This window comes from Ochotona curzoniae, unplaced genomic scaffold (genome assembly GCF_017591425.1).
Source record: "Ochotona curzoniae isolate NIBS_2020 unplaced genomic scaffold, NIBS_Ocur_1.0 scaffold_3208, whole genome shotgun sequence".
NCBI lineage: Eukaryota > Metazoa > Chordata > Mammalia > Lagomorpha > Ochotonidae > Ochotona > Ochotona curzoniae.
The window spans coordinates 36,199,051-36,226,370 of record NW_024467106.1 but is presented as its reverse complement, the minus strand read 5'-3'; the positions used below and the strand labels follow the sequence as shown (position 1 = coordinate 36,226,370).

The 27,320-nt window shown below is 37.3% G+C and overlaps 1 protein-coding gene across 2 annotated transcripts in view; it reads right to left on the bottom strand.

Moving 5' to 3' along the window:
• Nucleotides 1-6,793: 6,793 nt before the first annotated feature.
• Nucleotides 6,794-27,320, bottom strand: part of LINGO2 (leucine rich repeat and Ig domain containing 2) — a 946,590-nt gene continuing 926,063 nt past the window's right edge. For both annotated transcript variants that reach the window (XM_040963550.1, XM_040963551.1), the window contains one exon: nt 6,794-8,951. In XM_040963550.1, the coding sequence (XP_040819484.1) occupies nt 7,096-8,916 (1,821 nt within the window). In that variant the 5' untranslated portion in view covers nt 8,917-8,951 and the 3' untranslated portion in view covers nt 6,794-7,095. The remainder of the gene's footprint in view (nt 8,952-27,320) is intronic.

Genomic DNA, 27,320 nt, shown 5'->3' with positions numbered 1-27,320 from the left:
TTGCTTGAAGGTGAAAGGTATCCTTCCTTTTACGTTTTGTGTGTTTCTATTTTGTATGATGTCTTGAGTCATTGGCTGAGTGAAAACCTAGAAAGGAAAGCTAGATGATGTGGTAGGTATGGCTTGCTGAACCCTTTAGTTCTTGCTCAAACACATTTCATGCCTAAAATCATGCTCATGATATGATCAAGTAAAAAAAATTGAAATAATTTTATATGTGATCCAGCATTTATCCTTAAAATGTACAATATCTTTATAGTGGTTGATATTGCATAGGTTTCAATATCCAGCAGGAAAAATCATGATGTGCCTGGAAGTTTTTAGATGAAGAATCTCCTAACCTTGTCTTTGATTCTGAGTTGTCTCTACTCATCCCAGCAGTAGAGTCCCATTCCTCTGGATATGCTGCGTCCCTGGCAATTTTATATTATTATTTCATCAATGCAGAACTATGGCAATTTAAACAAGTTGCTCTTCCTTGTGAGGCTCCTGTATCCCGCCTCTCTCAACAAGTTAAAAAAATCCTTTATTACATTTCATTTCTTTATATGCCAATGGATTGAACTAAGAGGTCAGTTGCTTAAGCCCTTTTCGTTAGCAAAGAAAATGTATTTTCCAACTTATTTTACAATACTAAGTGCCATGTAAAATTGAATTAAAACAAGTGAATTCAATTATACATGTTAGAGAAAACAACATGCCTACAACAATGAACCATAGAGTCCATGAAACACAAAATTAACCAAGGTTTTTTGTCATTAGCACTTTTTTTTTGTCATTAGCATTTTTAGTAACAAATGATCAGGGTTTGTAAAAAGAAGTTTTCTTGGATTGTTGGTTAGTAACTTCAAATCATGGGATATTCCCAGAGTAAGACTTTAACCAAAAAACAGTAAAGGGAAAAAGAGACACACATTCTGTTTCTTTCCGGTTTGACCTCCTGCTCAAGCTTATCAACTTTGAAAACAGTTACATTTAAAACACTTAAAAAAAAATAAAACCACCCTCCCCCACATATTTATATATGTATATATAAACAATAGCTTTGTAATTAATTATGATTTGGGGCATTCCATATCTTACAGAAAAAGACAGCTGAAGACAACTCTAATGTGCCGTGTAAGATGCAGGTGTGCAGTGCGTGCCTGAGCTTATCACTGGGGAGGAAACGAGCCCGTTCTCAGGAAGTCTGACTCAATCTTAGCCTTGGAGTAATCACACAAGTGACTGTAGATGGTACTGCAAACACAGTGTTGGAAAAAATGTGAGAAATTTTTGCATGTCTGAGTTAATCTCCTGCTTATTATTATCTGCTGATTATGCGGTAAGCATAGATTATATTTAGGTTGAAGATGTTTAAGCAATTTAGAATGGGAGGTGTGCAACACAATGAAGAAAGTTAACATGGCAACCAAATCTGCACCCTTTACTCCATCCTTTTAGATCAGTCACAAAATCCTTGAACAATATTCATTGTTGACAGTTTCCTTTTTGAACTTCTAATGAAATTAATATAGTCAACTGATTTGGTGAGACATGAATTTGCATGTTTGTTTCTTTTCCCGAGTGGCTATTTTGCATATTAAAGGCAAACCTTCCTTAAGATAATAAATCTTTTCTTAATTTTGCCAACTTTTTTTCCCCCTCATTCTGTTAAGGCTATAAATGAAGCTTTCTATTTAAGGCTGGCATTATAACAACCACCTGCTTCTGGAAAAGAGAGAGAAAACTCAGAATCACTCAACCCGCAGATTGCTGTCAGCATGTGATGATATGAATGGTAAGTCTTAACTTTTAAACTGTGATGTGAGATAGGTGAGATAGGCAGCGCTTTTCTTTTCCTAAAGCAATTTCCAGCTTAACAATCACCCAAGAATTTCAGAGTACCAAAGAAAGAAGACTTATCCCTGGAGAAAGCATTTTTTGATGAGGGATGACAGCAGCTCAAGGGGCACGATGGTGAGCAGGCAGAGTAGGAGAAAAAAGCACCAGGAAAAGGCTTTCCTTTCTTTCTCTCTGCCTCAAGGGAGTTAATATGGTAGTCCCTGTTATCTATTTTTACTTTCCATGATTAAGTCAGCTATGGTCAATTGTAGTTTGAGAATATAAAATTGGAAATATTAAAAGAAAGAATGAGAAAGGACTCACTTTTTTTATTAGTTTATTGTTGCAGTTCTATTTGATGATCTTTGTTCATTTCTTACTGTGCCTAATGAGTGCATAAGTTAGGTTTTACCATGGGCACATAGGTATGGAAAAACCAGCATATCCAGAATTTGATACAGTTGGTGACTTCAGGCATCCACTGGGGTCTTGGAACATATGCCTGGGAGGCAAGGGATTACTAATATAATTGTTCCTTTCCTCCTCCAGGAGACGGGGAGGAGAAGGTTATTGAGTCACTGGCAGATTGATGGTGGGCCATGTGGGGCGCATATGGGCTTGTCTTGATTAAATTCCTAAATGTGGGAGGAGGGCTATTATTCCCAGGTTTGTTTCACAAAAATAAACCTGCTGCAAATACCTTCACCACATCTTTTGTTGCAGCATTTGACCATGAACATTGTCAAGTTCACACAATGCAGTTCCTGACATCTTTTGAAAAAAAAAAAAACCATGTTGCTACATTTACTGCTCCTAACACAGAAAACATGTCTTTAATTCCTGATTTAAAACATGCTATGCTTTACTTTGCTAAACCTTACCAACACAGATGTGTAGCCCCTGGTCACACTGTTTCTTAGGTGAACTTAGCTAAAGATCATAGCATCTAATTTGATCTTTAGACACAGGTTGAGAAGCTTTTCCTTCCCAGTACACACACTTTTGCCCGAGTCCTAATGAAAGGGCTCTCTTGGGAATGGCTTTTGAAGGAATAAAGCAGCATGTCACAGAGATTCATTAAGTGTTTGCCAAGTACCAGGGAAAAGCTACCAAAATATAAAATTCTAAAATCAATAAGAGTAATAATAGCTCATTCCTTAAGGCTTTCTGCACACAAGGGCAGAATGACTCCAAAACTCCTCAGTCACAGAATATCAAGGGTTTTAGCTGAAAAGGATTGCATGGAGCTCCCAAAGCCAGTAGTGGAAAGTCAATGGGAATAACCAGGTGCATGACATATTTCTGTAATGGGAAATGTTAATTCTAGCAATAAAGATGATGACTCCCTAAGTGCCAAATAGAAAGAATGGCTGTGATTCCAGAGGTTTTGTTACATGCCACATGCTCAGGTTCACATGCTACCAAATCTATTTGGAAGCAAATAGGTGACGAGCATATAAAGGTAAGGGATTAATAATGTTACCAATGAAATTAAAGATCAGAATACTTTCTGATTCCTCTTCAGCTGGAGGATAGTGACTATGAAATAATTAATGAAGCAAATAGGAATAAAAGGGATCCAAGTGTCTCCCTCCAACCTTTGTTTAAATTCATGATATGTCTTTTTGTCAGACTTTAGCTTTCTAAGCTGAAAATGATCTATTTTGTCTTATCTAGAAAGCCCCCAGACAAGTTCTGTGTTGTTAAGCAGTTTCTGAGCATAGGCCCTAAAGATAAAACAAATGCCTTGACATTGAGATGAAGAAAGATCCTGGAAGTACAAGTTAATTTACATGGTGTTCTACTCATTTTTTTCCTTCCAAGATCACATTCTCTCTTTATATTTGTTCCTACATGAGTAATGGAAAGTGGCAAAAGTCAGGCTTCAATGCAAGTAAGGCTTAAATCATTATTCTTTCAGAAAGTCTCAATAGACTGCAACTTCTGGACTTCTGTGAGAACTAAGGAGAACAGAATATTTTTACAGAACAATGAGAAAAGAATTCACACTATATACTGCAGAAAAAAATCCCACTCATCCTTATACTGAGTACTATGAGAATTAGAAAAGTAGAATTTCCATCTTAGGAATGCACTTGGACACACTGTTACGTGAGTTGTCTTCCAGAATGTGTAATTGCGACATATGGGGTTTTGTGCCAATTATCCCCTAAGACTCTAGTTATGGAACTTTTTCTGATATAGATAAAATGAATAGGGAGAAGAATCACTTTGAGGAATGACTTATATGTGTATTTGGGGTACTGGTCAATCTATTATGAAAGGCTGAGCAAAACAATTATATTTCTTCCCAGGACATAAACAATGAGGGAAGAAAATGACTCAAATATTTTCTACCTAAGGGAATCCGGTTTTGGCCCACATGCTGGTCTCAGCGATTATTCTCTGCCATGGTCTAAGTTGATCAAACACGAAGTAATCAAAAAACATTAGAAAAATTCATGCAAGTGTATCCTTCGTACAACTAGAACCTAGAATCCCCAAGTTACAGTCAATGGAATTCTAGAACATTGCAGATATAAAAGAATAGCTCAAGGCATACACCCATAGTGAGAATGGAGAAAATTAAAAGATCAATTATCTACAAACTCATGACTATTATCACTAGGCAGAAAGTAGCCAATTTTTCTGGGAAAGTCTTGTAAACCTTCTTTGTAATCCCATTGCTGATTCCTGTAGTATTCTCTATAGTTACTGGAGCCCCATTCCTCTATTAGTCTCATCTTATAGGATTTATTATTGGGTTCAGGAATAATTCATAAGAGTACTACTCCAGGCTAATAATGCCAATCTGGATTTTTGAGATTTCAGGTTTTGAAGATACTAACAACCAGTGTGCTTCATGTTCAAATAAGTCACAGAAGCCTAAAGTAAACAATAAAAATAGAAATGTTTTTGATTGGATTTTTTGGAGAATGTGTCAGATTTTCAACTTTGGAAAAGTGGTTCTGCCAGATTTCTCCAACATGTTAGGTAATGGGACTATATTAGGTAATGTTCTATATTATCAAATATTCTCTCTTTCCCTCTAAGTAGTTAAGTACATGCTTCATAAAATATAGAATGAAAATCAGGTTGTTCCTATTAACTTTCAAAGACTATCCTTTCACTTTAATTTTGTTTGAAAGATCCCATTTTCCATCAGCACATGAGTGGGAATGATGATATAACTTACAGCCAAACTTGATCTGCATTGTTAGATATAAATAAGACCAGGAAAGTGGAACAAATTTCCAAAAGTTCAATGATAATCATTAGGAAAATCAAATAAAAAGTGACTCAAATGAGCAATTTTTTCAGCTGTCTATTTCGTTTTTTCTCCCTTTATTAAGGGAGAAAAGGGCTTATCCATGTTGCTTCTCAATTGGCAAAATAATCTGAGGGCCTGTCATTCTTTACTGGGGTCAATTTAATTTTATTAAATGTCCTCAAAATTCCAAATACTAAAAAAATGCTAGCATTTCAGACCTCTAACCCAATGTCAAGAAACAAACCCCAGAGCCACTCTCCAGTTCACAAGCTATTCACAAAGGGACCTACGTTCAGAAGTTTCTCAGACTGTGCAAAGTGTAGAAAGCTCATGTATATAGATCACTACAATCCATATTCAATGCTTTCTAAGATCACATGAATAAATGCGTTGAAAGTCATTCATTCAATGTTTAGCCAAATGTAACTGCTTTCTTGACATGATAAGGATATAATGCCATTTTATAAAAACAGGAATATTTGATTTTGAGAAATTATAATTAACACAAAGTGAACTGGGTAAGTCTTCTTTAGTTACAGGGTGAAAAGTAGCACAACTTAACATATTTATGGCTCCTCACCATAATTTTTGCTCCATGGAAGAATGGAGGAATGAGCAGTAGTTCTAAATTCAGCAACCCCCTCCCCTGTTTTCCCTCATCTCTTCGAAAACAAGACAGGTTTCTTTTTATCCACACAAGGTTACTGTAAAAACAAAAACTTAAATCTACATAGTAAAGAATCAGGGAGAAACCCTGAACTTGCCTATTGAACTAATACTGTGCATACAGTATTTGAATAGAGAACATCAGAGAGGCAGGACTACATGTTTCGTTTGATTGGCAGACACCCAGCCTCTGGCAGCAGACACATTTAAACAGGTTCTTAGTTGAATTAATATCATGTCAAACATGGATCACCTTGGTTTTTGAGTGGGTGTCTGAGAAGAACTCTATATCCAGATGGCTTTTGGACACCTGAATTATTGATATTAGCTACTAGTGAATATTACCTAGTGGTTCTAATAGCCAGTAAACCTCCTCTTCCATTTTCCATGATTCCTTTAGCAGTGATTGATGAAAGCAAAATCTAGGGGTGGCTAAATGAACATTTTCATTAATAACACCTACCTTGCATTTTACAGGTACATCTGGTGGCACACCACCTCCTGGAGAAACCAAGGGCTTTGTTACAGTAAACTGGTCCAGGGTGATATTACAAGTATAAAAAATATTCCATTCTGTATCAAAACTAGGCACATGCCTTTATTTATAGTAACAGAAGTTAACAGAGTTGAGCAGTTTTGCCTTGGGTCCTGTTTTGTTGGCATCCTACACCAAACACATCTCTCAAACATATTTCCACCCATAGCTCCAGGGATCTAGTCTCAGGATTATCTGTAGGTAAAGGAAGGTGAAACCACATTTGGATTTCTAGTGGTGAGTAACTAAAAGCACAACCTCTCATTCATATTGCTTTAAAACATATACAGCATATGTGTTTCAAAAAAAGGAAAGAATATATTGATCTCTTTGTGATGTTCAACAAATAACATGATCTGATGCAAGGCTTTAACAAATGATAATTATAGATACAAATTTTTCTGTAGAGTATGTTTTAGACAAATGTGTCTTTGAATATGTAGCTCCTACACTGTAGGCTCTGTTTTATTATATATTTTTTCTTTTTGTTTTTGTCATGGTAGAAAATGCTGAATTGTCCGTGAGCATGAGCCAAAGATTCAGGTTCATTACTGAGATCCCCAGAATGCCAATATTTGCAATGCAAACAATTAGTAACCCACTGTGTAAAGGACTCCGCCACGTTCCTGCCTGCCCCTACATGGAAAGTCTCCACGAGAAGTCCTCCTGCTTCCAAGGACCCTGCTTTGACATAGAAGCAGCCGCACATGCTGCCTCTTTCACTTCATAAATCATCATTCCAGACTGTCTTACTGATTACCAACAATGACACAGAGACGGTAGTACTAGCGGTAGCCCCTCAAATCATTTTCATGTTGAACCTCCTGGGGCCGGTCACCTCCCCTTCCACAACAGCACCATTATTTTTTCGGGGCACATACTCAAGGTCAATGCTGTTTTTGTGTTTGCCTTTCCCTCGGCTCCACACAAAAAGGAGGAGAAAACAAAATAAAACCACTCCCAGGAATGTAAAGCAGCCCATAGCTGTAGACACCAGTATTGTTTTAAGGTCCAGGGAAAACGTATTGGCATTGGTGCCATTGGAAATGGTGTCATTGGAGTCGGTCATATACATAGGGGTCCTGTTTGCGTAAAGGAAGCGGTCTGAAGTGAATCCTTTCACAGTTAGAGAGGCTGTGAAGGTATCATTGCCAGCAGCATTGCTTGCGATGCAAACATACATCCCACTGTCTTGATCTTGGGCAAATCGAATTTCCAGGGTGCCATCACCCAATACAGTGGCTCTTCCATTGGACTTGGTGGTGATAAAACGCCTTCGCGGAGTCACCCAGGAAATCACAGGCTGTGGATCTCCATCCGCATTGCATTCTAACTGCACGGTTTGCCCTTCATCCACCAGTAGGTGCTGTAACTTCTTTTCACGGATTTTGGGTTTTTTGCAGGTAAAGTAAAAAGAAAGGGCAGTGCTATGGAAATCCTTGAATGCCCTTTCACGGATGGTGTCCGGACCTGCGCACATGGGTTGCTGGCCACCAAACTGCAGGGTGGGCTGTCGCTGAAGGATCCAGAGGAGACGGCAGTCACAGGCCAGTGGGTTATTATTGATGCTCAGGACCTCCAAAGCCCTCGGAGAAGAGAAGACACTCTCTTCCAAAGTTTCCAGCAGATTCTGAGACACGTTGAGCACACGAAGGAAGCGGAGCCCTTGGAAGGAATGAGGCTCAATGGAACGGAGCTGAGCCCCCACTATATGAAGCTCCTGAAGGCGAATTAGATCAGAGAACATGCCTACTTCGATAGTGCTGATGGGATTGTAGGAAAGGTTAAGGTGGGTCAGGTATACCAGGTGCTTAAAGGCAAGGAAGGGCACAGTAGACAAGTTGGTGTTGGTGATTGAAAGGGATGTGAGGTTGAGACCATAGAGGCTATTGGCAGGCATCATATCAAGTAAGGGCCAATAGTCAATCTCCAGATGTTTCAGGTGGAATAATCTTTTAAAGGCATACACGGGCATAGTGTTGATATTGAGATGCTTCAAATGCAGGCTGATGAGGCTGCGGAGGTGGGAGAGGGCTTCTGTTGGTACTGCTGTTAAGTTGCATTTCTCCAAGGTGAGCCGCTCCAAGCTAAGTAGCCCGCTGAAGGCCCTGTGTGATATGTAAACCAAATCATTGTCCCCCACTTCTAGAGACTTCAGGTTGTGAAGATCCTGGAACATGTAGTCCAGTAAAATGACAATTTTATTCTCACTAATGTCGAGCTTGGTGAGGTTGGACAGCCCCGTGAATACCCCTAGAGGAACCAACTTCAGGCGATTGCCTTTCAGACGAAGGGACCGCAGGTTGAAAAGGCTGTTAAATGCACCCGGTTCCACATTGGCGATAATGTTGTCACTCAGGTCTATCTCCTCCAGTAGAGGATACGAAATGAATTCCTCAGGGTTGACACTTTTGAGCCTGTTTTTACTGAGGTCCAGGATTTTGGTCTCAATGGGAATGCCCTCTGGGATGGCCATCATCCGTCTTCTATGGCAGCTGACAGATTTGTTCTGGGCAGAGCACTCACAGCGAGCAGGGCAGCCAATGGTGGATCCCATGAAGATGAACACCACAGCCAGACCCAGGAATGGCTGCCAGCATGACGCAGCCGTGTGAAGCATGACTCCACTTCTTAGTCTACACCTTGGTCAAGGGTCTGCACAGATTAGGCAAAGGAAAGGAGAAAGAAAAGCTGAGTTAGAATGATGATGGTTAAGGAGGTAGAGCTAAAGCAGAGATCCTAATGAAGAAGACACAGGAGTTAGGATCAGTCATCTCTGGGCTTACACGGGCGTGATTCTCTGTGTGACTGTGCACGAGTTGTTTCACCCACTTTTCAGCATGTCAGTGCTCTTGTCTGTACAATGTAAGGGGAATGGTCATATCTTGTGAGTATCATGAGAAATGCAGTGTTTGACAATGATAAAGCAACAAATTCATTGTGTGGCCTAAAATACTTTCCTTACATAAATGGGTCCTTTTGGGTTTAGGTGAGAGAAACAGAGGTCAACGGCTAAGAGGAAACCAGTTCACTTTGAATCAATGTTGGGAAAATTTTCTTCCATTCAATATGAAGCCAATAGAAGTTGCACTCAACATTAGACCTTGACGTTCAATGTAAAAAACTAAGCTAGGTTTCATTCTAGGGGTGCAATTTTTTTTTCTTCCTATATATGTTTTTTTTTTTCTATAGAATTTTGATTTTGAGGCAATCCTCCATCAGCATTCAGTGAATTTTGGCTCACAAGTGGATTTTCCTTGTATGAGAGGAACAAAAAATGCTCCAAAGTTCTCTGTATCATTTCTGTGTTCCTCCTAGGGATGAAGCAGGGCGATGATGGCACGAAGACAATATTTCTTTTATGATGTTGACTTAAATATTTGCAAATGAAAAGAATTTTAAGAAAAAATCATATCCCATTACAAAAAACAATTATTCTTTTATACTAAATGAGTTTGGAAGTGAGTTTATTTCCTATGTAGCTGCTTTAGCTGATACCTAAATCGAATAGCACCATGTTTAGTGCTGGGACGTGCTTCTCACTCGCTGGTCCCAGGAATGGATATCATCGTTTCTATGTTACACAAGGTTAAGTAATTTGAAACAATGCTCTGAGGTAGAAAGGTATTTCATAAACTTCAACACCTGAATTACAGAACAATTGATAAGGGAGCAACTTTAACGACAGGTTTTATACATATGTTTGCACCCAGACCTAATGCTATGTCCATAACTAAAGAAAGTTATGCATAAAAGAAAAAGAGAATAAACTCAATGGTGAAATCCTAGGTTAGTAGAAGTCACCCCACAAAATGTAAAAACCAGTCAAATGCTAAGAAAATACTTGCCAAATCAATTAGATAAAAATACAGAAGTTATAATTATGGACAAATTTGTAGCAAACCTGTCAAAATGCAAGGATTAAATTAATGGCTATCATAAAACCATTTGACAGAAACTGAAGATTGTTAGAGCAGATAGATATTAATTACGTCAGAATAGTATAAAATCAATATGATTAATATCTAATATAAAAATAAGCCATTTAGAAAATATCATTATGAAAATTATTCCAGTCACAACATTTCTGAAAATATCCATCTTCTTAGAAGAAAGGAAATACACAGAATATGACAACTATAAACTATACTGATGAATTGAAACTTACCCAAAGCAGGAAATTTTGGAAACTCATATGTGCTTTTTATAAAAGCAATTTGCATAAACTTTTTGATGATTTCTTATGCATGTGGCTTTCAAAATATTTTATAGCTAAATAACCTTAGTTTTTAATTGTATTTGCAAGAATTTGTGACGTGTTCTCATAATATGTATATATAAACATTAAATATTATGACCTTCTCAATAAAACCACTCATTGCAAAAATAATATTTCTGAGGTTGAAAAATTAAGGTAATGCTTATTCAGAAGGATATATGTATGAAATCATGAGCTCACAAAACAATCACTGAAAGCATTTTGCAATATAGTTAGACATAATAAGCAAAACTATCATAATAAAACAGTGTGATGTTAAAATATATATGGGCCACAAAGCAAGGACAGTCAGGAATTATATCCTAATATATTTGACAGATCAGTTTATGTTACGTAGCATGTTAATTTAAAGAGAACAATAAAATAGTTGCCAACCATGTAGTGAGACAGATTATACCTTTATCTTTACTCTTAATAAACTAAATTGTGAGTGAAACAGGATTAGTGCAAGAAGAACAAATGCACTAGAAGAAAATGCAACAGTTTTACAATACTACATTTAAGAAGCTTTCTCTGTAAATAAAGCTATAAATCAGACAAATTTTTAATTCTGTTGTATGCATTAAAACTATGTAACTATCAAATACACACACCATAAACAAGCTATAAAATTGAGTTTTTAAAAAAGATTTATTCATTTATTTGTAATTCAGATTTATGGAAAAGATGGAGAGACAGAATATACTTTAAGCTTATATATTAAGTAATAAATTAAATATAGTAACAGGCAATTCTTATCAACAAATAAGGAAAACAGTGAATGCCAACGCAAAATTAGTTCTTGACTGTAATATAAACTAAAATAGTCAATAAATATATGAAAGGATAATCAAACTAATTAGTAAGCATATAAATAAATTTTAAAATGGGGTATATTATTGTTTTCTGTAAAAATGACAAAGTTGAGTAAAATTCTGGCCAGAATTAACAAGGGGTAAAAGGACTCGTTGAAAACATCCACATTTGGCTATAAAACATTACGAAAGCTTGTAAGCATTAAAGGGTTCAAGTACAGCAAAGAGGTTCAGTGATACATCAGATTTGAATATATCACAATTCAATATGGTCACCATTTTGACTCTATTTTTCCACCTTTTCACTGCCTATATGGGATCTTGGTGCGTTCAAGGTGAGGACTTTAGCCGCTAGGCCACTGTGCCAGGCCCTCATTGGATTTTTGTGTTTTTGGATACTTTCTGCTGCTATTTGGCCAATATATTTTCTATTTTTTTTAAAGGTTTATTTTATTATTTTTATTGGAAAGGCGGATATACAGAGAGGAGAGACAGAGAGGAAGATCTTCTGTCCGATGATTCATTCCCCAAGTGAGTGCCACAGCCGATGCTATGCCGATCTGAAGCCAGGATCCAGGAACTTCTTCCTGGTTTCCCGCACGGATGCAGGGTCCCAAAGCTTTGGGCCGTCCTCGACTGCTTTCCCGGGCCACAGGCAGGGAGCTGGAAGGGAAGCGGGGCTGCTGGGATAGACCTGGCAACTATATGGGATCCTGGGCACGTTCAAGGCGAGGACCTTAACCACTTGCGCCACCGCGCAGGGCCCTATATTTTCTGGTTTTGTGAGAACTTTTCTTCTAACTCCAGTTTTCTTCTGATGCATTTATGTGGTTTAATGTCAGAGAAATGCTGCCTTCATAAACCCAGTAGTAACTATTTCTTACAGAACTTTTCCAGGATTATTATTTCTTTCTCAAACATTTGGAAGACATTAATTGTGAAACCAGCAGAGCCTAGAAATTCCTTTGTGGAATGATTTTGAAATAAAAATTAACCTCCTTAGCAAATACTGCAATGTATTTCTTTTGCATCAGTTGTGGTAATTTGTTTCTCTTAATTTTTATGTTTTATCTGAGCTATCATATTTATTTGTCTGAAGTTGCCAATATTTTCCTTGCTATTCTCTTAATATTTTGGAAGTCTAGAGGCCATCACTTTCGTTGCTGATATTGGCGAATTGCACTTTTGTTTTCTCATGAAAAAGTCATCTGGACCTTTTCAATTTTATTGAGCTTTTCTAGAAACTGAGTTTTGCAGGTGTTGATTGTCTGTATTGACTGCCTTTTTTTTTTTCTTATTAATTTTTGTGATTATCCATACTATTTTTGGCTCTTTCATTTATTTTGGGTTTAATTAGTTCTTTCTAAAAATTTTTAAGCTCCCTAAGGTAGAAGCTGGGATTTGATATTGGACATTTCTTCTTTTCGAATAAGTGTTTCAAACTATAAAAGCTCCTCCCTCTCCATTTACCACTTCAATTCATTCATTGTTTTGATTTTCTATTTAAACAAAATTAGCAGTCAAACATTTCATCATTTCATAATTTACTTCCTTTTCAATTCATTACTGGTTTAAGATTTAGTTGGTTCATTAGTAAATACTTAGACCTCTAGCTTTTTAATTTTATTATTTATTTATCTAATTCTCATTTAATTCTGTTGTGGTGAGAAAATAAATAATGCAGAGTTTCAGTCTTTCCTGTTTATTTCAGGAGTTTGGGGAAGAAAACAAGAAGATAAGAGCTCTCTCTAGGTTTATTCCTATTTTTGCTTCTCCTTCTCTTTTAGATAAGTTTTTGTTTGCTTGTGTTTAGATTTATTTATTTTTATTGGAAAGGCAGATATACAGAGAGATCTTCCATCCAATGATTCACTCCCCAAGTGTCTGCAATGGCTAGAGCTGAGCCAATCCGAAGCCAGGAACCAGGAACTTCTTCCGGGTCTCCCACGCGGGTGCAGGGTCCCAAAGCTTTGGGCCGTCCTCGACTGCTTTCCCAGGCCACAGGCAGGGAGCTGGATGGGAAGCAGGGCCACTGGGACTAGAACAGGCGACCATATGGGATTCAGGTGTGTGCAAGGTGAGGGCTTTAACCACTACACTATCGTGCCGGGCCCTCGATAAATTTTTAAATACTGACTAAACATATTTTTTAAAATGTATTTATGTTTTTATTTTACCATACAATTCCATAGGCTCTGAGATTTCCCTTATCCCTTCCCCAGGCCACTCCCCCATACTGATTTCCTGTATATCATTACAACAGCATAGTACTTCATCAAAGAGCATCATCATGCTATTTAAGTGTGTCCAAACATTGTAGGCATGAACAATAGCAGAGAGTCCAGCATCCTATTTTCAAGGTATATTTAGCAGTTTCATTGAGAGTGCATCTTTGATTTGGAAGCAGAGATACATACTGCATTGCATATTCACATCTGGATATAATAGTCTCTAGTAAACAGTTATTATACATCTCCTTAAATGAAAAGCCATAAAATAAAATCAACAACAGAAAGAAAAATAGAAAACTTACAATACCATGAAGTTTAATAAATAATATGCTACTGGATGACTATATTTTGGAGAGTGCTTCCTCCCTTTTTTTCTAATAGTTTGATGATTTCTTGGTGCAGATTTAAGTCCTTGATTCATTAAGAGCTAATTTTTGTATAAGGTGACAGGTGGGGATCTTGCTTCTTACCTCAGCAGGCTGCTATCCAATTGTCCCAACAACATTTGTTGAAGAGACCAGGCCTTTCCCAGGATTATTTTCACTTTTCTTGTCGAAGATTAGTTGGCTGTACATGTGTGGGGTCCACCTTGGGGTTTCTACTCTGCTCCACTGATCTTCTCTGTGCAGTGCCAGACTGTTTTGATGACCACTGCCCTGTAGCATGTCTTGAAGTCTGGAATTGTGATTTCTCCAGCTTGTTTTTATTCTTCAGGACAGCTTTGGCTATTCATGGTCTCTTGTGTTTCCAGATAAACGTTTGTAACTTCTTTTCTTTTCCTGAGGAGAATTTTGCTATTTTGGTTGGGATCATGTTGAATCTTTTTATTACTTTTGGTAATACAGCAACTTTGATGATGTTGATCTTCTATCTTTCAATGCCTTCTCCTATTTCTTCCTTTAATAATGTTTTGTAATTTTCGTTATAAAGTTCTTCAACATCTTTGGTTAGGTTAAGTCCAAGGGGTTTGAGATTTCTCTCTGCTATTTTATAGGGGACTGTACTTAAAATTTCATTATCAGTCATGGAGTTATTTGTGTATACTAGTGCCATAGGCTTATTTTAATTAATTTTTTTTTATCTTGCTACCCTGATAAACTCTCTTATGAGTTGTAAATACTCCTTACTTATCTAGTAATATTTGATTTTTTTCAGTTTTTCAGTGGTAATATTCTTAGGTCATTTAACTTTACTTCATCCTTTATTTTTCATAAAACAACACATGGAAATACATGAATAAGAGGGAAATACTGAAGATGACAATACACAACACTCTTTCTTTCATTTTGGAAATTGAAGTTTCTCAACAAATAATGTTTGTTTTGGCATTAATTATTCCCTATATTGCACTAATAATTTCCTCAAGGAAATATTCTTTACCTTTGCTCATTGGCCATTTTCTGCCATTTTGCTTGAGCTTCTGTGTCACTGAAACATATAAACTTTGATATGACACTTTCAGTGACTAATATAGCCATACCAACTTTCTCATACTTAAGGTTTTCATAGGGTATCTTTCTTATTTCCCATATATTTGTGTTTTTGTTTTTAAAGAGCCACATGTGGTTAGCTATTACATTTTATTCTAGTCCAATCATTTCTGATTTGTGTTATATTGATTAATCTATTTCAAGCTCACATCACTATTGATATGATTGCATATACGGATGACACTTTTGATGTGATGTCTATTTGTCATATAATTATTTTATTTATTCCTGTCTTTTCCCTTACCTTATTTTATTTTTATTGTTGTATTTCAATTTCTTTTGATTTTAATTTTTATTTCTTTATCTTATTTTCATTTACTTCTAGCAATTATGCTACACATTTCTAATTAATCATAATGTACTTATAGTTAATGCTGAATTGCATGAAATAGGAAACTTACAACTTATATTTGGCCTTTTCTCATTCTTGGTGGAGAGGAGTTTAGTAAGTTCTGTGCACAGTGAAGAATATGTAAAGAGACATGAAACAATGAAGGCCATTCTATTTTTGTGGTCTTAGAGCAGTACAGAGGAATGCTTTTGGAGTAGAGGTTAAGATGCCCACATGCCATTTGGGATTACCAGGATTGGAATACTGGCCTTGCTTCCAATTCCAGCTGCCTTCCAATGAGGCAGCAGTAATGGCTCAGGAAGTTTTATCCCTATCACACATATATAGTGTCTTCTTGCTTCCAAGCTTTAGCATGATCTGGCTCTGATTATTGCACGTATGTGCAAAGTTAACTAGCAAGTAAGTAGTCTTTCTATTCATCTGTCTTGTCAGTTCAAAATAGTTGGAACAAAAACTGAGGAGTCATTAAGAGAATGACTTCTAAGAGCCTTGTAAACTGCAATAAGTTGTTTGCACTTTATCCTTAGGATATGGCAAATCATTAATGATTTTATGCAAAAGGGGATAGGATCAGGTTCGCATTTGTTGAAAGATAAATCTGATTGTAGCATGAAAAATATATTTGCAGGAGGGAAAGACTTGATCTGGAAACCTAGGAGCCCACTATATTAATTCAAGTCAAGAGTATCATGAGTAGTCACTGCAGCCAGGGTCATGAGGTATAGACCTTGGTGATTAAGCAGATCCAGGAGGTATGCTGAGGCAGGCTGGACATGTCTCATTTAATGATCGCCTGTGGAAACTATGGGACAGGATGTGGAAGAAATGATTGGCAGTCTTTTGACAATTGTTTGGGACATAGTGTCCTTCATTTAGATTGGGGACATTCAAATAGTAACAGGTTGCAGAATTGCCAGTTTTCTCAAATGTTTCAATTCCTGGTCCAAAGGTTTTGGGTCCCTGAGCAGATTAATAAACTTGTAAGCTTTAAAATACATTTTTTTTTAAAAAAATATCTTTTAATGAGGTTCTGATTGGCCAGAATAAATGTATTTTCTGAGAGAAGTACATAGCCTTTTATGTTTGAGAGAAAAATGCTTTATTCTTTTCAACTTATTCTAAACTGATAGTAAACAGTGAATCATTTTTTTTTTAAGATTTATTTTTATTATTTTTTCATTGGAAAGGCGGATATACAGAGAGGAGAGACAGAGAGGAAGATCTTCCGTCCGATGATTCACTCCCCAAGTGAGCGCAACGGGTCGATACTATGCCGATCCGAAGCCAGGAGCCTCCTCCGGGTCTCCCACGCGGGTGCAAGGTCCCAAAGCTTTGGGCCGTCCTCGACTGCCTTTCCGGGCCACAGGCAGGGAGCTGGAAGGGAAGCGGGGCTGCCGGGACTAGAACCGGCGCCCATATGGGATCCCGGGCGTGCAAGGCGAGGACCCTTAACCACTTGCGCCACCGCGCCGGGCCCCTGTGAATCATTTGTTTTTAAGAAAGATTCCCCCAGAGAGAACTGTTGTCTTGGTACAGTTTGCCTCAATTACGTATCACTGGGTTGTTTACCTTATGTATTTTAAGAGCAGTTTAAGGAAATGATCTTCATCACTTAGATTCCTTCATTGGACTCTGGGTGTTTATCCCATGGAACACATGATCTAATTCATCATGGTGTAACTAAACCTGAAAGGAGCTCAACGAAGGTGCACAGCATTCTTCTCTTTTCTTAATAGTCATTTTAACTAATCCAAGAAAGAATGGGTGGGTACTTGGCGATTAGGGAGCAAGCAAAGCCCTTTCAAATCTGCCATATTCTACTGCTTTCCTTCAGTTAGGCAGCAGCAGATGATTTTGAAGTAGCTTGCAAACTGTGGAGACAGGTTGTACTTTATTATTCTCATCACAAATATTTCTCAGTTTTTTTCTGGAAGGGCAAACTGCTGACTCCATTTAGCTTTCGCTGTCAGTAGAAGTCTTATAATCAAAGCTTACACATGATGTCCAACTGTGACCAAGACTTGACAAGATGAACTTTGTTTCATTAAGAATAAAGCAGGAAGCAAAAATCTATAGGGAACTTACTAGGGCCTTTCCATTAACTCTGATCAAAGGAACTCTCCAGTATAGTGATTACTACCTTTTTAAACCTACTGTGTGAAATTGGATAATTTCAAACTTACATTTTTCATATCTGAGTACTCATTTTCCACTCATTTGTATAATGTAAGAAACACAAATAAAAATATCATGGAATAGACTTAAATAAACAACATAAGAAGAGCAGAACTACCAAAAGTTTTAGTTCAAATTGTTATGTGGACGCTTGCTGTGTAATGTGGATGATACTGTCAGTGATTCTTAGCATAGCTCTATTAATTTGTGATAATAAAATAAAATAAACAAAATACAGATGGCATCTGCAAGGAGCCCAGCACATAAACAGTAGCTATTATTACTATCCTTTGAAGTGGGATAATGGTTGATTTGTTGGGGCAATGTCCATCAAGTGTCCAAGCAAAGGAAGATATGAATTTCCTCTGAGGGCAAGAGAACTCTGCATGAAAAGATACACAAGCAAGTGGTGATAAGAAGTAGAGATGTCAGGAAAATGCACAGAGATAGAGAACTGCATCAAGCCTTTTTTAAAAATGCAAATAATAAAGGCAAGAGATGACAGTCGTTGCATAGTCTTTTAAAAGGATGTTCGGAAGGAAACAGTTGCTTTGATGGATGATAAAGTAATGATAAAGTGCTTGGCCTGGAAATTCAATGATTAATTTAGTTCTCTGGCAACTGATCAAGGGCACAGCACAATAAATGGATACTAGAGAGCTATCTATAATTCCCCCATCCGGCTACATCAATAAGGCTATTTCCCAAACGAGGAGGGGCAGCTCACAAGAGTTGTGATGTGTGGAAGAAAGCAAAGAATTTATGAATAAAGGTGTTCGAAATATATTTGGGATTATCATTTTTAGGTTTTTCAAGCTGTAAACCCAGAAATTGTAGCATCTTACATAATCATCTACCTCAGGGTTGTAAAGGTTGTATACAATATTTGAAAACTAAGTCAAATTGCTTTTAGTCAGAACAAGTGTCCAGTTCAGAGTCACCTGGAGTTAATTACGTCCCTTGAAAGAACAGAGAGAACTTACGATTAGAGGCCCAAGTCCAAGATTTTCAAAAAATACTAAATTTGAACATCTTTTTCTTTAGAATTCAAACTTCTGTAGAATCTCCAGTCACTCTCCAGTGTATTGTCTTTTGGTCTTTTTTGTTTTTACTCATTTTGGTAAGGAAGATCAGGAAACTTTCAATGGTTCAACTCACAGATCACCACTGGGGAAATGGAGAACATCTAAAATATTTTAAATAATAAAAATTTACATCAAAACATACTTGTGTAATGAAATTTCCCAGTGGTTAGGAAATTACCCACCATTGTAGAAACTGCTTAATTAACCATATGCAGTTGACCAATTCTGCAAATAACTAAAGTTTGTATTTTGATTTGAACTTACTACTAAAGACTGCTTGATGCTTATAACTGTCATTTAGGGAGGCTTATATAAGTGATGGAAGATGCTGCGTACAAATGAGCTGTTGAGATAATACAATGACTTTTTTAGATATTGATATAAAATGGGCATAACTAGTAAACTTAGCAAGCAGGAATCATTGATCTGGCCAGACAGTATCTCTATTATTTTTTCTTCTTGCCCCTTAGGGGATCATACAGTTCTGGCACTATTACAGTGGACCTACTGATTTCTGGGTCAGGAGGATTTTAACGCTAAATCCTTTTGTGTGGAAATTTCTCAGTGTTGACAATCAGGAGATATCTCATATGTCATGCCTTTCATTTAAATAACTGAATCTCTAATGTGGCTTGCTATGTAGTGATTTCACAGTCCCGAGGAATATAACATTTGCTGAGACCCCAGTATCCTCTCTAGCAGGCTTATTAAAAACGGCATAGCATAACATGGACTTTTTCATGCATGTTGCCATCAAGAGCTCAGGAAAAATTCACTTATAGAACTCTGGAAACACAACACAATCCCAAAGCAGTAGCAACTTCTTTTATTCTGCCACAAAAGAGGACAACAAGCTCAATATTTCCTTTCTAGATTTATCAGATAGGACTTAGAGGGACGTCAAGATGTGCCTCTAACCACAGGAAAAGCTTGTAAAGGATATCATGTAATCCTGCGAAATTATTTCTTTTCTGATTCCAGGAGAAGTTAAAGTGCCTTTCTTGTGTGATGGTCATTTGCCTAAGTTATAATATAAGTCAGGAACACAGCCAGTATTCCTATGCAGCATATTTTAACCCCAAGGAATATTCTTTCCATCCAAGATTTGTGATCTCTGACTCTGTTTATTGAATTCTTTCTCATACATTACACTGAAGACAGCCTATGTAAGACAGATTACAAATACAGCTATTTAACCAAACCAGAGTTTAAAACACACACACACACACACACACACTCTGAGAGATTTCCTTTTATAAACCGGACAAAATACACAATTGCATATCTTCCCTCCAGGCTATGCTTTGCTGTTGTTTTGTTTTTGTTGTTAATGTTGTGCCCCATGGTTTTGAAACAATTTTCCCCTGCCCTGTAAACATTCAAAATCCTGAGATTATCTTGTATCCAAGGGACTAGAGAACAATTAATAAATCTGTCCTGAGTCATTAATTAATAGTTTCTGTTTAACCTTTCTGAAATTGGAGAGTCCTTTGTGGTTGTGTTGATTTTGGTATCTTTGAAATGCAAACTCTTTCCTTTTCTACAGTTCTGAATCTCCTTTTGGCCTACATAGAAATATGTGGTCTTACAGAGTATGCCTACTCTACTTAAAGATGAAGTGGGTCATGACCAACATTGAAGTTTTTCTCTTTGAAGTTGATATGAAAGTATATGGTCATTGTCTTAAGATGTCTGATGACCTACATGCTCCAAATCTGTAAGGCAATGTGGAGTTGTATCCAAAGTTATAGATGTGCAACAACAAAATGTGAAATCTTTTTTTTTTTTTAAAGATTTATTTTTATTATTTTTTATTGGAAAGGCGGATATACAGAGAGGAGAGACAGAGAGGAAGATCTTCCATCCGATGATTCACTCCCCAAGTGAGCCGCAACGGGCCGATACTATGCCGGTCCGAAGCCAGGAGCCTCTTCCGGGTCTCCCACGCGGGTGCAGGTTCCCAAAGCTTTGGGCCGTCCTCGACTGCTTTCCCAGGCCACAGGCAGGGAGCTGGAAGGGAAGCGGGGCTGCCGGGATTAGAACCGGTGCCCATATGGGATCCCGGGCGTGCAAGGCGAGGACTTAACCACTTGCGCCACCGCGCCGGGCCCCAAAATGTGAAATCTTAACATGCTCATATTCGGTTTGCTTCCAAAAAATATCATAGTAGCGATTCTCTAGGCATGTTGAGATAATCAAATATGATAGTATACATGAAGGCAACTGGCACAGGGGTTTGGTACAGCTACTTATTTTTTTCCCTCAAGATTTTTTTTTTAATTGAAAAGCAGATTTACAGAGAGAAGGAGAGACACAGATTTTTTGTTCCAAGGCTTTGGGCCGTCTTCCTAATGCTTTCCCAGACAACAAGCAGGGAGCTGGATGGGAAGTGGAAGAGTTAAACACAAACTGGCACCCATATGGGATCTTGGCACTTGTACCCAAATCAAGGATTTAGCCACTGAGCCATAGTGCAGGGCCTGGTATAGCTGCATTTCACACAAGCATCTTATATTGGACTACCTGAGTTTGAGCTACCATTTTGTTTCTGACTCCAGTTTCCTGCTAATTTGGACACTGTGCAGGGAATGGCTCAAGGATTTGGGTAACTGCCACTCATGAGGGAAATTCATTCTGAGTCAAAGGGTTTGGCATTTTAACCGGTCAACTAACCAGTAACGTGTTAAGAAATCGAATCATAATTCCCTTCTGAAGGGAAAGGAAGATGTTTCCAGACAAAATCTCTCAGTTTAAGAAAGTTCTTTTGTAAACAGTCACCTGGAAGAGAGGCACTGTAGAAGCACTGGATTTATCCATCTAGGCGGATTAGCGGTCTGTTAAGTAATACATATTATAAATGAAAAGCCCTAGGTGATTACGACTGTAAAAATTCCACCAAATTATGTAAACACGTTTAGTTAGGAACAAGAGATGGCATATATGCATAAGTTTGAGTAGAGTAAAGGCAAGGTTGGCTGCCTCTCTGTTGTAACAGCTCTATCCTCGAGTTCACACAAGCCAGTCGGTAGGAAATGCGTAACCACAAAGGAAAATTACTCCTTCTGAAAAGCTTATTAATTTTTACTCAGGAAAATAAGATCAAATGGAGGAGAAATCTTTTGAATAGTTTCTTTTTCACATTCTTAAATTTTATCTATTTTTCAAGATAAACCAAAAACTTTGAAGTGTGGGTATTCATGAATGAAATCTCTCTGGAGGTTATTTGGTTTTAATTAGCAGGTGCAGAAGGCACCTAGAAATTTAACTTCTTTCCTTTTAAAGCTGTTCAGACAAGATAGCTGTGCTAAATCTCTTCTGCAACTTCCTGGAAATGAACAAATATAAATTTCTCCCAGGTTTTATAACAGATCAAGTCTGCAGTCTTGGTAGCTTAAACTGCAGAAATCTATAAGTTCTACTCTCTAAACTTAGTGAGGGATTCGGACTCTCCTGTATGAACCTACTGTCTTTTAGGGATTTTGAAGAAGACATCCACAGAGAGAACCATAAAAAAAACCCCAAGTAATTAAGAGGGCTTTATAAACCAGACCTAACAATAACACTTAGAGTTATTATTCATATTTTATAGCAAGAATTCAGTCTTAGTACAGAAGTTGAAAATGTTATTTCATTATATGACATGACAAACAGAAACAGAAGATAAATAAGGTAAATGGCCAACCACTGCACTCCAGAATAAAAATTAATATGAAATATAAATCTAATACATAAGTATATATTAATGCTTCTTTGAAAAATGTTTATACATTTTAGAAGCACTTGAGAACTATAAGGATTATCTCTGTCATTTAAAAGGTCACTGTGCTGGGGCCAGCATGTTATCCCCCTTTTGCTGCCTAATCCTGCACCTGCAGCAATGGGCATCCCTCATGGAAGCCCGTCTGTGTCCTAGTTGCTCTGCTTTCAATCAGCTTCTTGTTTACGGCCAGAGAAAGCAATGCAGGTTGGCCCAAGTCCTTGAGTCCCAGCACCTATGTGGGACATCTGGAGTAAGCTCCTGGCTTCTGGTTTCACAGCAACTCAACTCCAGCCACTGTGATCATTTGTGCAGTGAACCAATGGATGGCAGATCTCAATCTTCGTCTCTCTCTCAGAAAATATGCCTTTCAAATACAAATAGTTAAAAACAAAAAGATCACTGTGGCTGGAATGGCTGTTTGGTGTGGTGGTTAGACATCTCTTGGAATGACTACTTCCCATTTCAGAGTTTCTGTGTGTGACCCAGCTACTTCTGCAATTCAGGTTCCTGATGACACACACTCTGGTAGTCAGCAAGGGTGGTTCAAGTACTGGGATTCCTAGTACTAGCATTAGACGGAAGATCTCTTTCGCTTTGCCTTTCTAATAAAATGCAAATGAATATACTTAAACAATTATTAAATAGTGTTTTTTTAAATACACTGGAAAAACAAATCCTGCCACAGTAAGATTCAACTTGGTCTTTGTTCTTGGACCATCTTTGCCAAATTGAATATTACAGACAAGAATGACACTTAATATGCCTATTCCTAGTTTCTAGTAGTAAGAATTAGATTCCTAGCTGATAGGAAGTTTGTTATTTTTCTAAACATCTTTGGGATGAGAAAATGAAAGCAAATTGCAACTTTTTAAAAAACTGTAAAGCAGTGAAGACAGGCAAGCACAAGGATTCCTTTATATTTCAGAGGTAGTACAACGGACTCCATATCCAACCGCAGCAGATATTGGAAAGCTTTCTCTTATTTTTAACAACTGATGGTTGCCAACCCATCGTCTGAATTTTTTCTAACAAACTATTAAAGAAGAAGGCATATTTACCTGAACTTACAAACACTGTTAGTACCATCTAAATGCAAAATAAATCTGGAAATATAGATTTGAGTAAATACAATTATTGTTTCAAATAGCTTATTAGAATGGGGATGACTATGATAAATAAATGAATTCATGATATTACTTTGATTTTCCAATACCTTAATCAAATAGTAACCTTAGGCAGCAAAGACATATTTTTTATTTCCTTAACATATTGAAATACTGCAAAAATCATGTCCAGCTACAGGAAAATAACTATGATTCATGTCTTTAACTTATTGGCATTCAGGAATTAAATTGATGACAATAGGAAATATCTTCTACTATAGATAATTTTTATTTAAAGATCAAATAAAAGGCACATAAATTTATATCTGTGTCATGGATATAATTTAAGAAATTCCCTATGCACATCACAAAAAAACATACCACTGACTATTACAACCGACTGGGGAGTGAGCCAGAGGTTGGAAGATCTTTCTGCTTCTCTTTCTCTCTCTCCAGCTCTAATTTTCAAATAAATAGATGAATGAATTTAAAAAATGGAATACTTCCTGTGTTTAACATTAGAATGTGTTTCTTGGATCCTCATAGATTAATCTAATTTTAGGGGAAAATGTTTAAGATCAATAAAAGGACTAGAATTGAGTATATTTATTGTAGACTGAAGATTTTGGCAAATTGATTATTAGAGGACTTATACCACTACAAAATTTGCATTTTAACTCTGAGTAAATAAATATCAATTTTTGTGTTTATAAAGATCAAGGTTTATGAGTTCTATTAACACCTGAGGAAATACACTGCCCTTCTGAACCCTGCTCAGATGCCCAGTGTGAAAACTCTTTTTGCAGTAGTCAGTGTTCCTTTAGTATCAACAATGCTATAACTGAGGGCTTACTTCATGATCAGAGACTGGGAATCAGCAATTAGTTGTCATGAAGTCATAGACATATAGTACGTCAGAGAAAAAGAAACAGGGCTATGAAGATAAACAGTACAGAAAGAAAACAGTAGGTTTTACATAGTAACAGCCAGACCCAATTTCTGATTTTGCTCCTGTTTCCTTAAGATATTTCAATGATTTGTGGTAATCGCTAAGTGAGCAGAAATCTGTAAAAGAGTCAGTACAGAGGAACTCTTTAGCAAGTCCCTCATCTCTTCTTTCTTTGTTTAAAATAGCAAAGTCACATCTCAAGTTCTGTAACTGTTTTCTTCCCACATTAACCATGCAAAAAGTCACAATCTTTCTGTTCCCATTCAGTTTCCCTCCCTTTGTCTTCCGTTTTAAATCATTCTCTCTTCTTTTTATTCTACCTTGTTGCCTACCTCCTGCCCTCTCCTGCACTTTCCTTTCTTATTCAAAGGTGTCTAAGCTATTCTGAAATGTGCATAATGCACACAGACAATAATTTCACAAAATTAGACATTTAACCTTATAAAATTAAGTCATTATTATTAATTTAATTTGCCATAGGTTGCGTTTGTTTATAAGATCTTTGGGGAGGGATTTTAATGACTACCTCTCTTACCACAGTAGCACTAAAAGACTGTGTGAATTGCTGGCTTAATGTATTTCCTCTGGAGCATAAACTTCTTTGTAACATACAGGCACATAAATATCACATTCAGAGAGGAGTTCTTACCCACACTTGCTTGTGTTTTTTTCCTTAACTTTTATCTAGTGACCTTCAATAAAGGGTCTTGGAATGCTACCAAAATTACAAAAGGATTTCTAAAAAGGGAATGAGATGTATGTACATTGACTAAAGAGAGGAGAATCCCGAAATTAAGCTCTTTTCTTATGTTTGAGAGAGATGGTAAGGACATCTAAGGATTTACTGTATGATTTTGATTTTTCAGTACTTTCTAGCATCAGCAGCTGAATTCTGGTAATTGAAAGGTAATTGCATAAATGAATGAAAAATATATCTTAATAAGATAAAATTGTTTGAGTAGAATTGTAACACTTAAGAAACCTGTGATACAGGAAAGCCAGATTTCATGCCACTTTGTTTCACAAGAGAAGGGACCTCTTCTTAGCTCAGTCTTCCTTGCTTTATCTTCTGATAAGTCCTCCAACAGCTGTCTGTCATGGACAAGTCAGGGATCCACAGAGCAGGGTCTGGGACAGTGCTGTCTTCTGCAGTGATGGAAGCCTTGGAATTTAGTCTTGGTTCACTACCACTATTAATTTTAGAACTTTAACCTGTGGGGCCATTTTGAAAATAGAGGCTGCCTTTTTCATGCATGTGGGAATTTCTGGTTAACTATACAAGTAGCATGGAGACGTCTATCAAGGGATCAAAGGTGGCCATTCTATCTGTCAGTGTTAATGACACTTGCACATATATTGCATTCCTAATATGGCTCATTGCTTGGGTACAATAGATTGCAGGAATTTCGTCCTTTTCACTAATGTTCAAGTATACAAACAGACTTAAGTGTAAACAAAAATGAAGTGATTATATGGGGAGTCATTGTTTCTCTCTGCTTATTAACAGGGTCAACCATTCACAAACTTCCATATTCTAGCTATAATTATCCATAAAAGAACAACTTGTCCTACCAACAGCAGCTTTGTAATCCCCCAGCTTGGAATTACAATGTGAGCACTGGTTTTGCATTTTCTAAACCTGGGAGGGTGAGGATCACATGCTGTCATGGGGGGTGGTTAACTCCATGATGCAGCCTTCCATGATGCTGCAACTGGGTCCTCTCTGCCCAGGCCCCCTGACGTCCTAGACACCTTGCATTGTCTTACCTGGAACCACCAAAGTGCTTTAGCAAAGCAGGTCTGTAAGTGCTTTTTGAATGCAATGGCATTTGGGATGCTTTTGACGAACAAAAACAATATGTGAATACACAAGGAAGAGCCACCTTCCTATTGTCCCAGCAAAGGCCTGCAGGCACCACTGGGACAATATGAAATCCCTTGCAAGAACTGTGATTCAGACCTTGCCAAGGGAGTCACCATCACTGTGCTCATTACCATCTGGTGCTACATGCTTTCAGTCAGGGCTCTTCATAGTACAATCAGTCCCCAGGGTAGAGGCAGCATTCTTTCCCGTTTCTGGATGAAAGCTTTGTGCATCAGCAGTTGAGTTTGACACAGTGAGTAGGTAGATAAATGGCACTAAGAGCATTTAACTTGCTCAAAAGTTAAAACTACATCAGCACTACTATGCCAAAAGAATAAAGTTAAGTCTCTTGCTTATCAACTTAGAAACAGTTATTAGGGAAAAAATGTAAGAGTAATGTCAACCTTATTTGGGGAATGCCAAATCTAATCAATGCTACAAATTTCCAAAAATAATACTTGGGTTTTGGAAATATTGACTACAAGAGGCTTGGAAGCACTGTGTTAACTTATCAAACTTAGCCCAGAACCCCTGCACAGTGTTCCTTCTGTTGCCAGAAGAGTTACTAAAAACTTAGACTTCTGATTTGTATCTTAGAACTATTAGCATGAAGACCTCAGGGTGCTTTTCCTCATCATGTATTTAGCTCTAAGTACTTTGATGGCAGAAATGATTTAGATCCTTACTAGCAAAGTAACAAGAGATAAATTCAGTATCTAATCCTCACTTTTGGTTACTGGCAAGAATTCAGTCATTAATGTTAAGAAGTCAACCACGTGATTCGCACTGTATTTAATGTGCCAGCCTTCGTAATATACTATTGAAAATAACTTTCTTTGTGAAATTCCCTACTAAAGAAAGCACATATTTTTGAGATTCAAAATGTTCTGGTATAGTGGTCTCCTGTTTATTGTTTAACAGCTGGCTCTCCAAATAAGAAGA